This window comes from Mercurialis annua, linkage group LG6, assembly GCF_937616625.2.
Source record: "Mercurialis annua linkage group LG6, ddMerAnnu1.2, whole genome shotgun sequence".
NCBI lineage: Eukaryota > Viridiplantae > Streptophyta > Magnoliopsida > Malpighiales > Euphorbiaceae > Mercurialis > Mercurialis annua.
Window position 1 is genome coordinate 40,780,367 of NC_065575.1, and position 15,177 is coordinate 40,795,543.

General features: G+C 35.7%; 4 protein-coding genes across 4 annotated transcripts; all 4 read right to left on the reverse strand.

Annotated features, from left to right (window-relative positions):
- Positions 1–2,682: 2,682 nt before the first annotated feature.
- Positions 2,683–5,327, reverse strand: LOC126687881 (uncharacterized). The gene is made up of 3 exons (XM_056106370.1): positions 4,007–5,327; positions 3,501–3,946; positions 2,683–3,419 (listed from the first exon to the last, which is right to left on the reverse strand). Exons 1-3 carry the CDS (start codon positions 5,325–5,327, stop codon positions 2,694–2,696), a joined length of 2,493 nt encoding a protein of 830 aa, XP_055962345.1. The 3' UTR covers positions 2,683–2,693.
- A 68-nt stretch (positions 5,328–5,395) lies between these two features.
- Positions 5,396–7,655, reverse strand: LOC126688342 (uncharacterized). Its single transcript, XM_050383004.2, has 5 exons — positions 6,567–7,655; positions 6,183–6,296; positions 5,998–6,102; positions 5,532–5,605; positions 5,396–5,464 (listed from the first exon to the last, which is right to left on the reverse strand). The coding sequence occupies exons 1-5, from the start codon at positions 7,267–7,269 to the stop codon at positions 5,396–5,398; spliced, it is 1,065 nt and encodes a 354-aa protein (XP_050238961.1). The 5' UTR covers positions 7,270–7,655.
- Positions 7,656–9,574: 1,919 nt separating this feature from the next.
- On the reverse strand, positions 9,575–10,248 carry LOC126653568 (monothiol glutaredoxin-S6-like). The gene has a single exon (XM_050347487.2). The coding sequence runs from the start codon at positions 10,180–10,182 to the stop codon at positions 9,868–9,870; it is 315 nt and encodes a 104-aa protein (XP_050203444.1). The 5' UTR covers positions 10,183–10,248; the 3' UTR covers positions 9,575–9,867.
- Positions 10,249–13,180: 2,932 nt separating this feature from the next.
- On the reverse strand, positions 13,181–13,816 carry LOC126653667 (monothiol glutaredoxin-S1-like). The gene has a single exon (XM_050347605.2). The coding sequence runs from the start codon at positions 13,755–13,757 to the stop codon at positions 13,452–13,454; it is 306 nt and encodes a 101-aa protein (XP_050203562.1). The 5' UTR covers positions 13,758–13,816; the 3' UTR covers positions 13,181–13,451.
- Positions 13,817–15,177: the final 1,361 nt, after the last annotated feature.

Sequence of the window (15,177 nt, forward strand, 5' to 3'; positions counted from 1 at the left end):
GCATTATCTAGTACGGTCAAGAGTTTACATAATTTCTCAGACGGATATTGTAAAATACATGTTGAATAAGCCAGTGTTAAGTGGTAGGATAGGTAAGTGGTTGCTTGCTTTATGTGAATTTACACTAATCTATTGCCCTCAGAAATCTATGAAGGGACAGGCACTGGCAGATTTTATAGCCGATCATCCCACAAGTGAAACTTTGCGAGAAGGAGACCTAGAGGTTTACGCAGTGGAAGAAAGTGTATGGGAATTCAAGTTTGATGGTTCATCAACGGAAAGATCGGCTGGAGCAGGAATCATTATCACATCTCCTACAGGCGCCAAGACGGCTTTATCCTTTAAGCTGGACTTTGAGTGTACCAACAACCAGGCGGAATACGAGGCTCTTGTGATTGGTTTGGAGATTCTACAAACGCTTAGAGCCAAAAATGTGATCATAATGGGTGATTCTCAACTTGTTTTGAAGCAATTATCAGGGGAGTATAATTGCAATAGTTTATCTCTAGCACCTTACTATACTGCCTCAATTCAGTTGCTTAATTGCTTTGATGAGGTATCTTTTGTGCATGTTCCCAGGGAATCTAACTGGGAAGCTGATGAACTAGCTCAAATTGCTTCTGGTCTAAGAATGTCAGGAGAATTAACCCACAAGTTTTTAGCGGTTGAGAAAAGACGTCATCCATCAATTCAAGAAAGAGGAATCCAAATAGAGATTTTTGATATTGGAGTCACCACGGCAGTTGATTGGCGTTATGACATCAGAAGATATTTGGAGAATCCTGGAATGAGAATGCCGCACAGGGTGAGAGTGCAGGCCACCAATTATGTCTTGATGGAAGATGAGCTATACAGAAAAGGGTTTGACGGCGTCTTGCTAAGATGTCTTTCTCACCCAGAATCTCTTGAAGTGATGAGGCAGGTCCATGAAGGAGTATGTGGAGCGCACCAAGCTGGAACTAAGATGAGGTGGCTGGTCAGGAGATATGGTTATTTCTGGCCATCAATCCTGAAAGATTGTATCAAGTATGCCAAAGGATGTCGACAATGCCAGAAGTATAATAACATCCAAAGAGTTCCAGCGGATGATTTACATTCCCTCGTTAAACCTTGGCCATTCAGAGGTTGGGCCATTGATCTCATAGGAAAGATTTATCCTACTTCTTCCAAAGGGCATAGTTTCATTGTGTTAGCCACAGATTTTTTCACAAAATGGGTGGTGGCTAAACCTTTGAAAAATACTGGTCAAGAGGATATAATTAAATTCATCAAGGAAGAAATTATTCACCAGTTTGGGATTCCTCAGTCAATTACCTCTGACCAAGGTACTATGTTCACAGGGCAAGAGATGAAAGATTTTGCAGAAGATTATGGTATCAGGCTGTTAAAATCCACGCCACATTATGCACAAGCCAATGGACAAGCAGAAGCATCAAATCAAGTGATAATTAAGATCTTGGAGAAAATGTTAGCAGATAATCCAAGAAGCTGGCATAAAGTTTTGTCAGAGAGTTTGTGGGCCTATAGAAGTTCTAAAAGAGAAGCTACTGGAGTAAGCCCTTTTGCCTTGGTATATGGCCATGATGCGGTATTACCTATGGAAATCGTCATTCCTTCGTTAAGAGTGGCTGAGCAAAATGGTTTGACATCTGATGAATATTCTGTGGCTATGTTGATGGAGTTGGAAGCAGTGGATGAAGAGAGGTTACAGGCTCTCAATAGAATGATTGTGCAAAAGAAGAAAATTGCAAGAGCCTATAACAAAAGGGTAAAAAAGAAGAGTTTCATTGAAGGAGAGTTAGTGTGGAAGCTGATCTTGCCACCTGGAAGCAAAGAAAGAGAGTTTGGAAAGTGGTCGCCCAATTGGGAAGGACCATTTAAAATACATCGTGTTTTGGATGGTAATGCTTATTGGTTGGCAAGTTTGTCAGGAGAACCCCACAAGAGATTTATAAACGGGAAATATTTGCAAAAGTATTTCCCAACTATATGGGAAAGGGGAAGGAATGAGTAATTCATCCAAATGAATGGCTCACTTGTGTTTTCTGTTTAGTGTTTTTTCTTTTCCTGTATTGTTTTGTAAATATCGTATTGTACTGTAAGCAGTGATTTCCCTAATGAACAGTTGGCCAGTTGGCTACTTTCTACTTTTCTAAGTAACATCTCCTGAAAATTTTCTTAACTGCTGTTTGGCTACTTAGGCTAAAGTTCAAAAGAAATTCAAACACAACAAAACGGCCACATAATGCAAATGCATGGCTGTAAGTGACACATGTGCATTGTTCGTGAAACAAGCCCTGATATGGACATCACATCACTACACAAGTATATGGCAAAAGCCATCTTCATACCAGGGATATAAACACATAGTGTAATGCAAATGCATGGCTGTACCTGTAAGTGAATCTTGGTGTGGAACACACAAACAAACAAATGGCGGCAAAACCATCTTCACACCAAGACATTTGAAGTTTAGAAAGTACCTGTATGGCGTCTCTGTAATGCAATGCATGCACAAGTGAAAATATGTAAAAGTGTACGTGTCACAACAGACAAATACTGGCCAAAGGCCGTGTATGAAAATTGTTCTCATCTAAAAAGAAAAGTCAGGAGAAATCTTGTTGGTTTAGCAAAAGTCATAATGTCTAAAATAAAGCTATCCTAAAAACAGTTCATAATAATAAAAAAAATCTTCAAGGAACTGTTGATAGGGAGGCAGAGAGTGAATCGGAGAGAAAATGCTGCAGCTTACTCCACTTGGAAAGGCAATCTATTTTGTCCTGGCGAGCCTTGGCACAATTCTTGACCCAGGCGGCCATATCATGCCTTTTCTCTCGAATGATAACATGCAAAGGTTGGAACTGAGAAACAATCTCCTGATACTTAGTAGTCAGAGGCTTGCATGCCTCTAAGAGATCCAGTTGCTTGGTTTTCAAAACTTCAATGGCATCCTCCAGTTTTTGAATTTCCTCTTCAAAGGCTTCACCCTTAGCTTCAATATCCCGAATCTGCTGGGCCACTTCTCGCTTATTGGATCCCAAAGACAAATACAAAGCATTGTTTGCCTTAGAGGAATCTAACTTTGGAAGGTCACTGCATTCAACCTCCACACTAGACCTCCACATATTCAGCGACTCCAGAATCTCAGTCTCTACCTCAGAAGTGATGATGGAATCTGGAACACGACGTAAGATGCTGAAAGAGGAAACCAGATCTTCCTTCTGAGAATCCGTGATGGCAGAAATGTGTTGGCCCATAACTCGCTTGACCACAGAAAGGGCATTATGGACATCAGCTGGAGAAGGAACCGAGGAAGTATTAACCTCTGGGGCAACCATTTCGTCCAAGAAGCTCAAATCCACTAAGTCTTCGTCTTCATTCAAGATCGAAGAGAGCTTCTTGATTTGTGACATGGTTTCCTGAAAAGTTGGAGTGAAAATGGGTCAGTTCAATAGAAATGGAAAATAATATTGATTCTTGATTGAAAGCCACGCGCTTACCTCAGATTCACTAGAAGATGTAGTGGCACCTGAAGAAGTGGAAACGGCACCTGAGGAGATCGGAGCTGATGAATTGATATTTTGTTGTTCTTCAATTGTTTCAACAACTCTATTGTCTTCAGCATCAACTCCTGTGTCAACACCATTGACATCTTCTTCTTCATTATCAGATGCAGCATGAGAAGATGGAGAATGTGGTGTGTCTTCATCGTCTAAGATCACAGTGTCAGGGTCAAGCATAGGACCACCAGATTTCCTAACTGGTTTCACCACTCTCCCAGAACGCCTAAGCCGTTTCGTCTGTGAAGAAGATGCACCAGAAAATTTGACAGATTCACCAGAAGATTCTCTAGAGGATTTGGCGGAATCTGATGAATCATTTCTCCTTCTTTTGGCCTTTTCCTTAGGAGTGCCAGAGGAGGTAGACTTCTTAGGAGTTTTGGCGGCTGCAAAGTTAAAAATTAGACATGGAAGCAAATGATGAAGTGCAGAATTGAGATTATTACCTGCACGCATGGACTGGATCAATTGGAACCGCTCTGTCCACCAAGAAGCGAAGTCATGAGAAGTGGACAAATTCTCCACTAAAGGACAGCGATAGTGAACATGCAAATTCGAGAGTTTCTCCACAACACTGCTAGTCCACTCAGTCAGAGTAGCATAAAGAGCCAAGAAAGGATGAATCTGGCCAGGACCAATCCCAAATTGTCTACTCCAGAGACTGCTCATATATACTTTCCACACAAGATGCTGGCTAGAAGAACGAGTGGAAAAAGCCTGGGATCCACCCACAAACAATACTCTAGAAGTGGTGAAAGCACAAAGAAGCTTTCTCTTAACCAAGAGAAGGGCACTGGGGTAACCAGAAAAGATAGCCATCCAGAGAGGCATATGAAAAGGGAGATCAAAAACAGAGAAAGCAGACGCCTCTCTAGTGGTTAAAGCTCCCAAAAAGTCAAAAACTGCACCTTCCTCTAAACAACACTTAGCCTCCAGAAGATCCATAATGGAAATACGAAGAGGACCTGGTACTTTGCCCCTAACCTCAGGGAAGTAAGAGAAGATCCACAGTTGTAGCAACCACATATGACCTCCCAACCTGGCTAAGGGCTTGTTGGTAACACACTGTTGGAGAGCCTGATAAAAAGCACCCAGAAATACAAACCCTAGAGCCACAAAAGTCCCAGTGGCCAACTTACTCGCCAACCTCAGAGATTCCTTGGTGGGAGCACCAGAAGGGGTACACAGAATAAACTTACAGATGAGAACCCATAGAAATTCTGTATGTTCCTCCAAAGAAGGGGTCTCCATTCCTCTGCACCACTTCTCAATGCATGCCTTGTAGCTGTGATAGTCTGGACAAGAGAACAGTTGTTTTTGGTCTACCTCAAATAAACAGGGAGCATCGAAACCAATAACTGGAAGTCCAGTAAGCATAAATACATCCTTCAGAGTAACAGACATGGGACCACAAGGGAAAAGGAAAGAATTGGCAGAAGGACTCCAGTATCGAAGAAACGACCTACACATACCAGCATGGAAGTCAAAAGATTGTTCACTCATTCTTATCAATTGAAGTAACCCAAGCCTTTCCCAATCTTTTTCAAAATAAAGTCGCAAGCGGGCTATCCACAATGTCCATCCGGTCGTTAGCCGCGGCCATGACTTGTTCCCAAGTAAAGAGTCTGTAGTGTCTTTAGCTTCAAAATCCAGTAGTAATGAGTCCGTCTTCTGAAGTGGGAATGGAGGATCTTCTGGAACATTTTTGTTACCAATCCCTCGTATAATAAGGCCGTTCTTGGAAGTAGGTACCAAGGAAGTATCCATGTAGTAGTGTTTGGTCAAAACCAACATAAACTTATGATGCAGAATTCAAGAAGATTTAGTGCACAGACTTACTTGAAGAGGATGTAAGGAGGGAAAGGTGCAAGAAGAGAGGGATCTAGAATCTGTGAGTAAAAATTCTGAAAGAAACAAATTTTGGTCAGACTCCAAATATAACTTCCAAAAGAAAAGGGTCACAGGATATACCTTCTCAATATTTTGTTTTCCATTGGTCAGTGCGGCAAGTAGAGGAGAAATTGGAATGGCTACAGCCCGAGATCCTGTAAGTACAAAGTTTAATCTCTAGAATGTAAAATATGCAAATATCCAAAATTGGCTAATTTGAGCAAGTAGTTGGTTGTTATTAGTCTCTAAATGTTAGCCAATTACATACCCATTTTGAGTTGTAAAATAGTTGAAAAAGAACTGAATAAACTTGTGCAAGCTAGATAATGAGTTTAGGCCTAACGGCCTTAGATTACATTTAGCATGTCTATCCAAAGGTTTTGTGATGTATACAGGCTAAAAATTCTAGCCGAACTCACAAAATGAAAAAAGAAAATTTGCACAACATTCAAATATCTTAAACTATTTACAAAGACATGCATATTTAAACATTCCAACCAACCAATTCACAAAACAAACATAATAAGTAAAATTGAAATTTACTTACCTACACCTATGGAAGGAGTGAAATTGGTTTTCATGGTAAAAGAGGTAAAAGCTGGTTTATTTGCCGCAAACTCAGAAAAATTGGTGTTGTTGGAAGCAAGAGAACCTGTTGAATTGATGGCAAACACTTTAGCAAACTACAAATGAGACATAATATTTCTCAAAGACATTGAAGTTTAGTTTTACCTGAAGACTGAAACAGGTCTTTGTGCAAAAGTTTATTTGCTAGAGGAGCACAGGGCAACTCTGTAGAAATTGCAGAATTCGGAATAGAAGCCGAATTGAGTCCAAAAGGAGTAGCTACTTGTATCAGACAAAAAGAGACAATGGACTTGTCAGGTGCCAGAGGAGATTTTTAAAATCGATACACTATATCAAAACCTATGGCATTATTGGTAAGGAATTTAGAAAATAAATCCTAATTTCTAAATTACAACCAATAAACAAAATTTAAAATCACCTCAACAAAATTTTATTTTATTTTTCCTTTATGAAACAAAATTAATTAGTTAAACAGAAAATTAGTTAATTTATATATAAAAAAAAAAAAGAAGGGAAAAGAAAACCCACCTGCAGAAGGATGGCTGCTGGCCACCGGATTGAGCTGCTGTTGGGAAGGAGCAGCACCGCTGCTGCTGGCCAAAGGAACAGCGCCACTGCTGCTGGCCACCACGCCGAGCTGCTGCTGGAAAAGAGCACCGCTGCTGCTGGCCAAAGGAACAGCGCCACTGCTGCTGGCCACCACGCCGAGCTGCTGCTGGAAAAGAAGATCGCCGCTGCTGGCTACTGGATCGAGCTGCTGGCGGAGATGGACGACGCCGCCGCTGCTGGCCACCGGATTAAACTGCTGCTGCTGGAAAGGAAGGTCGCGGCTGCTGGCCACCGAGTCGAGCTGCTGGCGGAGAGGGATGACGCTGCCGTTGCCTGATTTCACCGCCACTGAAACGCCTGGGATTGGAGCTGAACACGCACCTGCTGCCGTGGGAGAGGGGGAGCTGCCGACTGCCGTGTTTGTCTTGGCGGTGGTTGTTTCCTTTCCTTCTCCAATTATTGACATCTTTTGGGGTTTAGTATTTTTTAGATTGGGAGAAAAATTGATTTGAGCTTTGGAATTAGGGTTTTGCTCTAATTTTTTTGGGGGAGAATCTTGTTCAACTTCTGAAATTTCTCCACCTTTTGCTTTTTGTGAATTTAATTCCATTGTTTCTAATGGATTTTCACACCTCCAAAAAGCTTTATCAATTTCAGAAAATAAAACCTTAGGCCTAACCATATGAAATCTAAAAAATTTCAAATTTAGCTACAAGAATATATATATATAAATGGCTTTATTTCTAAAAAGCCAATTATATAGGGGGCATTGTTTGCGCTAAAATTTAAAATATGGCCCAAAGGCCATAAAGCCCATAAGCTACGTGGAGAAATTAATTCTAAGAGATTTGACGTGGAGGATTTAATTTCAAGATTTGACTTTTCCAAGAGATTTCTAAGAGATTTGACTTTTCCAAGAGATTTCTAAGAGATTTGACTTTTCCAAGATATTTCCAAGAGATTCGACTGTAAAAGTTAATTTCCAAGAGATTCGACTGTAAAAGTTAATTTCCAAGAGATTCGACTGTAAAAGTTAATTTCCAAGAGAATCGACTGTAAAAGTTAATTTCCAAGAGATTCGACTACAGAAGTTAAATTCCAAGAGATTTGACGGTCAGAAGTTAATTCCAAGAGATTCGACTACAGAAGTTAAATTCCAAGAGATTTGACGGTCAGAAGTTAAATTCCAAGAGATTTGACGGTCAGAAGTTAATTCCAAGAGATTCGACTACAGAAGTTAAATTCCAAGAGATTTGACGGTCAGAAGTTAATTCCAAGAGATTTCACTGTCAGAAGTTAATTACAAGAGATTTGATTCCAAGAGATTTCTCAAAGGTTTTGTTTCTGACTTTGAATTGGAGGAAAAGAGAATTTCAGAATCAAAAGGCCGGAAGTCCGTTAGAAGAAGAAGCCCAGAAGCTCAATTGGCCAAGGTCCAGGAAGTCACATGCTTTTTGTAAAGCGATGTTTCAGGAGCAGTTTGTAGAAGTGGGAAGCGTTGTGAAGACGTGGGCAGTTAAAGAGGCAGTTATCACCAGACAGTTTCTACAGACGCTATAAAAGGGAGAAGAAGATGACGATTTGAAGCCCCAGCCAAATTCAACAAAAACTCAATACTCTCAGGAGATTATCAACACCAAAAGCTTTTATTTTATGCAATCCTTTGTAAACGCTTTACATCTTTCGCAATTTCAATCTTTTGTTTTTAAACATTATTTCAGCAGTTTACAGTGTTGAATTTTAGATTTTAATTGCAGAAGTTTATTCTTGTTTTCAAAGTTTCTCTAGGAGTTTTTTCTTTACGAACGTTTAGATTTTTTACGTCCTTTGAAAATCTCACAATCGCTTGATCAATTTTTAATTTTCAATTTGAGGTCCAACCTCTGGCACGCCCGCACACACTTCAAAGGCACCAACCGTTTTCTTAAAAAACAGGGAAACAGAATGTAATGATTACATATAATTAATCCATTAAAATTCAAAGGATTTGCGAATAAAAGTAAAAAAAATTAAACTAATCCCAAAATATTTAAATATTTATGGATCAATTTGTATCGATGCAAAGATCAAATATCCTAAATAACTAAAATTGGAAGTTTTATTCATAATTATACCTTTTGTTAATTTGAAAGACTAAATTGATAATTTAACCCAAAAAAAAAAGTAATACACTTATTATTTAAAATTATTGAATAATACGGATAATAAATGTGAGAGTCCTAAACCTAAATGGCTGTGCTAGGTAGATCCCTAACCCAAACCTTATTTAAACAACTTTATTCTATAATGAGAGGAAATCAACAAACATATATCAAAGTTTAAGGTTTAATGTTTCGGAAATCCTCTTCTTTTTAGCTCTTTTATGATTTCACCCTAACGTTGTTCCAATTGTACTTGATGGAGTTGGTCCTCTTGATGAGTTAACCTGCAAAACAAAAGTTAGAACGCTGAGCGGTAGTTGTGCGATAAGTACTCTAATGCTTAACTCGATGTTTTTATATATATGAATTTGCAGAGTAACTGCAATATAATATTTTTAAGCAATATCTCAAGGTAGTGCCTCGTGGAACTTTTCTACGGATTGATCATAATATTATTTGGCATATGTATTAGTACTGTAACTAATTTTTCAAATGCAATGTAACTAATTTTTCATATTCTTCTTTTTGTGATTTGCCTTTGTAATTTTTTTTGAGTCGTAGCCTCTTGTATGTAATTTTGTGTATGTCACTTCTTGTGCGTAAACTTTATAAGGTTTTGAATTTTTTGCCACTTATTTTAGTTGTTTAATAAATTTTCATCCATAAAAAAAATAATCATTGTAATAAGAAAATTATTTAAGCAATAAACTAAAGTGTTATCCCATACAACCGTTACGCCACGTTATTTTTACAACATGCTAATGAGAATTTGCAATGGAAAATCTATTAATTATTATTTATTTTTTTATCATTTAATTTTTCACATGTTTAACGCACTATTGTAACAGTACTTTTATTTATTATGCATATTCATACAATAGTATTTGAAAAATATATAAAATGATTAAAACCAAGAATAATTAGCCAACGTATACAAAATGTTGGCTTTATTCTTGACTTAGATATAACTATAGCTAAAACAACTTGACAAGTAGAAAGTTGAAGTGTCTCTATAGTGTATCTAATCCATATATATATATGAAATGGGATATAAAAAAGTTCCCTTATTCAACAGTAAAATTAGTATAACCTCAGTTTCAACTAATTGTACGTAGTAGAGTTTGATGCCAAAAAATAGGCTAATCGTTCCATACCCAAATGGCTCCAGCTCTCTTAAGCAGTGGTCCTAGCTGGTTCTTGAGAAGGAGGCTCATGACTTGTTGGTCACCGCCGACGCACTCTCCTCCGATGAATACAACCGGTAAGTTTTGAAACCCGAGCTGCTGTAATGCTCTTTCGATTAGCTTCCCATTTGGAATTTGATCAAGCTCGTAAATTGTAGGGTTTGCACCGAATCCATGTATAAGTGTCTTGATGGAATGGCTCATGTCACAAGTGCTTCTGCTGAAGATCACTAGTGGCCTGTCTGCAACCATTACTGTCAATGCATCCATGGCTGGCTTCAACAATTGGAGTACTGTGAGGATGTGTTAAGTAGTAGCTTAAGGCTTGAAATTTGTTGGTGATGAAATTTGATGAACTTGGGGCTGTATTTATAGTGGTGATGGTGGAGGGTTTTTAGGTTTATTTTGATATGTGGATGTGAAAGTGATTGATAGAATCATTTGATTCACAAGGTACTTTGAAAGTTACTTGATTTAAATCTCTATAACATAATAGCAAATAAAAAATGGAAAATCAACTAAATTTTATGAATTTAAATAGTCAATAATGTATTGTTCCAACATGGAGTAATTTGTGCAAGAAAGAAAAAAACTCAACAACTTTTATCAAACTAGAGTTTGAATATAAATGTACTAATTCGTCAAAGCGATAGACCAGACTGCTTTTTTGAGAAATTTTTTATCAAAAAAGTTAAAGTGATGGATTTTAATTGTTTTTTTCTTATGTTTTTTTTTGTTATAAATCCATCTGAATCAACTTTAAACTAGTTGATTTTTTTTTTCAGATTTTAATTACTAGTTAAACATACTTTAATTAGTCAGTTGTTCCATTAGATTAACTTTCTTTCTTTTTCTTAATATTTCTTTTAGAATCTTCATTGACTTGATCAGATAATTAGCAAGACCAAATTTTTTTATGCTGATAATGACAAAAGAAATGAGAGATATTTTGGAATAAAGTCACTTTATGAGATTTATTTAACAGCAAAAAAAACTGCTTTCCGTACGTACTGAGTATGAAATATCCGATTATAAAGCATAAAATTTCTTAAAATATGTGTCGGCATATACATGCAGATTGTAAGAATTAGTTATGCAGTGCTGCTAGTTACATGAAATAAAATATTCTTAATTAATGAACCTGGTGGCTAATTGATTAATTAAATAGATTAAACTTTTTCTACTTTAGCAAGGGTCAGTTAGTAGCTTAGATCCCTTCCCTCAATATCATGATCGGGTCGACCAGGCCGGATCATGAGTGAATTTTCGTAAAAAAGTTTAATCTGATAAGGTAAATATATCAAGGTCATAAGTTCCCATAGATTAAACTTTTTTGGATTACTTAAAGCATATATATTTCTACTAACCTGTTAACTCTTATTAATTTGCATGGGTAATAGTTAATTTACTTTCTTGGGTCTGAAGTCTCAAAATCATGTTTTTAATTTTTGTATTACTTTTACATATTCTAAAATAGGTCATCAAATTTGGATGATATGATTGATGAGTAGTCATTATCTATTATTCGTTCTAAGAAATCGAATTTATACTGCGGTACAGTGGGCATATTGGCGAAGAAACAAGAAAATCCCAGAAAAAGTACATGCACGTACTCTTATACGCCTCATCACAGAGTGAAAGGCCATTTACGGATGATTTGCTGGTAAATATTTTGACATCAACACTCGCTCTTGAATAATCTTAAAAGTAGGATACACTGAGAAATGAAAGAGACAAAGGAAAATGTAAGGTTAGAATAGAAAATTCTGGCTAAGGAATTTTGCTTTGCTGGATATCTATCAATCCATTTATCTCCCAACTTGGGATATCTTTATAAATCAGCAAGCAGAATCTTTCCTCGCATCATATAAATTGGAATTCCGTCACCACGTACCTTGCTGGTCGACACGCAATTTACGTACATTTATTCCTTTTCTCCTGTTATTTTCAGATTCAAATTTAAGACTCCAACTAAATCTAATATTAAGATTTGTATTTCAAAATGAACATTACATACTTTGAGAGGATATGGGTATATATTGTTTTAGCATAATAAGTTGCGGTTTTCTACTTTTGGGGTAGCTGTTGATATCTATTTTCTGGACACATATATATATTTAATTGGAATTTGAAGCGTCTAATGATCTTCAGGTGATGAGCTGATTAGTTCTTTGAAGATTTTAGAAACTAAATTAACATATAATGGTAAAATTGTGGATTGGATAGTAATTATTGTAAATAATTCATAAAAATTTAAAAGATTTGCGAATAGGAGTCAAGAAAAAATTTAACTGATCCAAATTTTCAGTGGGCTTATGAATCAATATGTACGAATTCAAAATTTGGATGTCCTCAAGAACTAAAATTGGACGTTTTATGCACAGCGAGGCCCTTTGCCAATTTCAGGGATTAAATTTATAATTTAACCAAAAATATTAAGTAATACACTTATTTATTAAAATTATTAATAACATTTGTTAGATATTTAGATTATTTTATTGGGAAATTCTTACATAAACCTGGTCTATGAATTTTCCATGCACCTATCCAATGAGGTGTTAGAAAATCAAATACAATTTTCTCTCTTTTCTCATTATTTTCTCTTTCTTCTCATTTCTCTAACACCTTATTGGATGGGTCCATGAATTTTTCATAGACCGGGTCTAGGTAAGAACTTCCCAAAATCATATACTCTTTTTATGCCAGACCAATGGACGGAAATCCACTGGTCAAAAATATCTTTACATTTACATGTTTAAATTTTTTGATTAAGTATGTCGGTTCAATTTAAATCTGTTTTGAATGTATGAGAATGTATGATATTTAGATATTTAATATTATTTGAATCCAAATTTGCACTCCATAGTAATTTAAAAGTTAATTACAAAAATTACAAAATTATCATGAAAAAGTAAATATTTGTGATCATTAAAATGATAATATTCTATATATCAACCTAACATCTACATCTGGTAATTTAGGCTTGTGCTATATAAATCTAAATTAATATTGTCTTTGTTTAAAATTTAGAAATATATATACATGTCATGCTAGAATTTATGCTAGTTTGTCATGCTTGTTGTTTTTCATGTTTATTTTGAGATTTTCTCTCTCCAATTTTTGAGTTTTACAGCTCAGAAATTGTAATAAATGTGTTGTACACTTGTAATGAACAATGTAATAGTACTATTTGGTTAATAAACTGAGGGATTTCAGACATGAGTGGTAAATAAAGGCAGCTCTACTTTTATTTATTATGCATATTCAATATCAATACAATAGTATTTGAAGAATACATGAAATGGTTAAAAGTCAAGAATAATTAGCCAACGCATACAAAAAGTTGGCTTGATTCTTGACTTAGATAACTATAGCTAAAACAACTTGACAAGTAGCAACTTAAAGTGTCTCTATAGCGTATCTAATCCATGTGTAGGAAATGGGATAAAAAAAGTACCCTTATTTTTCTATAATCCAACAGTAAAACTAGTTTAACCTCAGTTTTAACTAATTGTACGTATAGTATTAGGCTACTCGTTCTATACCCAAATGGCTCCAGTTCTCTTGAGCAGTGGTCCTAGTTGGTTCTTGAGAAGGAGGCTCATCACTTGTCGGTCACCGCCGACGCACTCTCCTCCAATGAATACAACAGGCAAGTTTGGAAACCCTAGCTGCTGTAATGCTCTTTCGATTTGCTGCCCGTTTGGAATTTGATCGAGCTCGTAAATTGTAGGGTTTGCACCGAATCCACGTATTAATGCCTTGATAGAATGGCTCATATCACAAGTGGTTCTGCTGAAGATCACTAGGGGCCTCTCTGCAACCATCATTGTCACTGCCTCCATGGCTGGCTTCGACAATTTGAGTTTGTTGAGTTAAAGATTTAGTAGTGGCGTAAGGCTTGTAAATTATGTGGTGATGAAATTTGATGAACTTAGAGATGTATTTATAGTGGTGATGATCGTGGTTTTTTGGGGGCCTTTTTTTGTGATGTTCGAATGTGATAGATATAGATAGATAGAATCACTTGAAAGAGAATAAAGTGTTAATGTGTGTCACTAATTTGAAAAATCAACTAAAATGTAGCAATTTGAACTTTTAAATTAATTAATTATTTGATATGGCATCATAATATTTAGCAATTTTCATTTGATTAAATAAAATGTAGTACAAGGTGAAGTGACATGTGCATCATGCTTTGATGGTGAAGTGACATGTGCTTCATGCTTTGAATTTAATGTATTTTCTCATATGAAAATGTATTAGAGATTATAATAACAATAGTTGAAGATCCACCTTATAATTTAAATTTTTAGCTGAATTTATTGTTTGATATTTATTTGTAATTGTTGTTACACGAGCATAACATGTTCTTTTTTTTTTGAAACTAGCATAACATGTTTTTGCAGGAAAGATTAAAGAGATTTGGTGTTGAAATATATTAGGTCCCACAGAAATAGAACTCACTACATTGATCAGTGGTGAATATTGAGAGTCATGTTCCATGATATATAATTATCCTTTATATCAATCAAATACATTTTCTTGTGTTTTTGGACGAAACTCGGAGAGCACTTGGGTTTATCCAAATCACTAGAACCTTTTTTCAATTTTTTTTATATTTCATTGCACAAATAAGATTCTCCAGGAAACCAAAAGATGACAAGAACAAGAAAAAGAACAAATTATGAAAGTATATATGCTTAATACCTATTAATTTTCATAGAAAATGTCAAAATATACAATACTATATTATATGCTTATTATTGAAAATTACCTAAAAAAATTCACATTTTTTGTTTATGTCAAACTTTCAAAATTTTCACCTTTATTCTATTTTTCAATTTTTCATTTCGATTATAACTACAATTAACGGTATAAATCGTGAATATGACCCTCTCAATTTCAAATGAATTTGAGAGAATCCCAATCCTTTAAATTAGAGTGAAGAAATATATTCAAATTTACCTTTCATACTGTTTTATATTTAGAATTTTTAATGGCAGATAGTTAAATTGGAACAATATGAAGCAATATAACAGATTTGTTTAAACTTTTTTACTCTAATTTGAACAATAGGCTATAATTGAAACTGAAAGCTGAAACATTGGCTGAAATTTACGATTTTAAAATTTTAGACCATAAATAAAAATAAAAAAAAAGATAATTTTAAATGATTAAATATATATTTAATTATTATTTCATAAAAACAAATAAATGCAGTGGCAGAGCTATATGTGTAGTTTACCCCTGTCCTTGAACTCA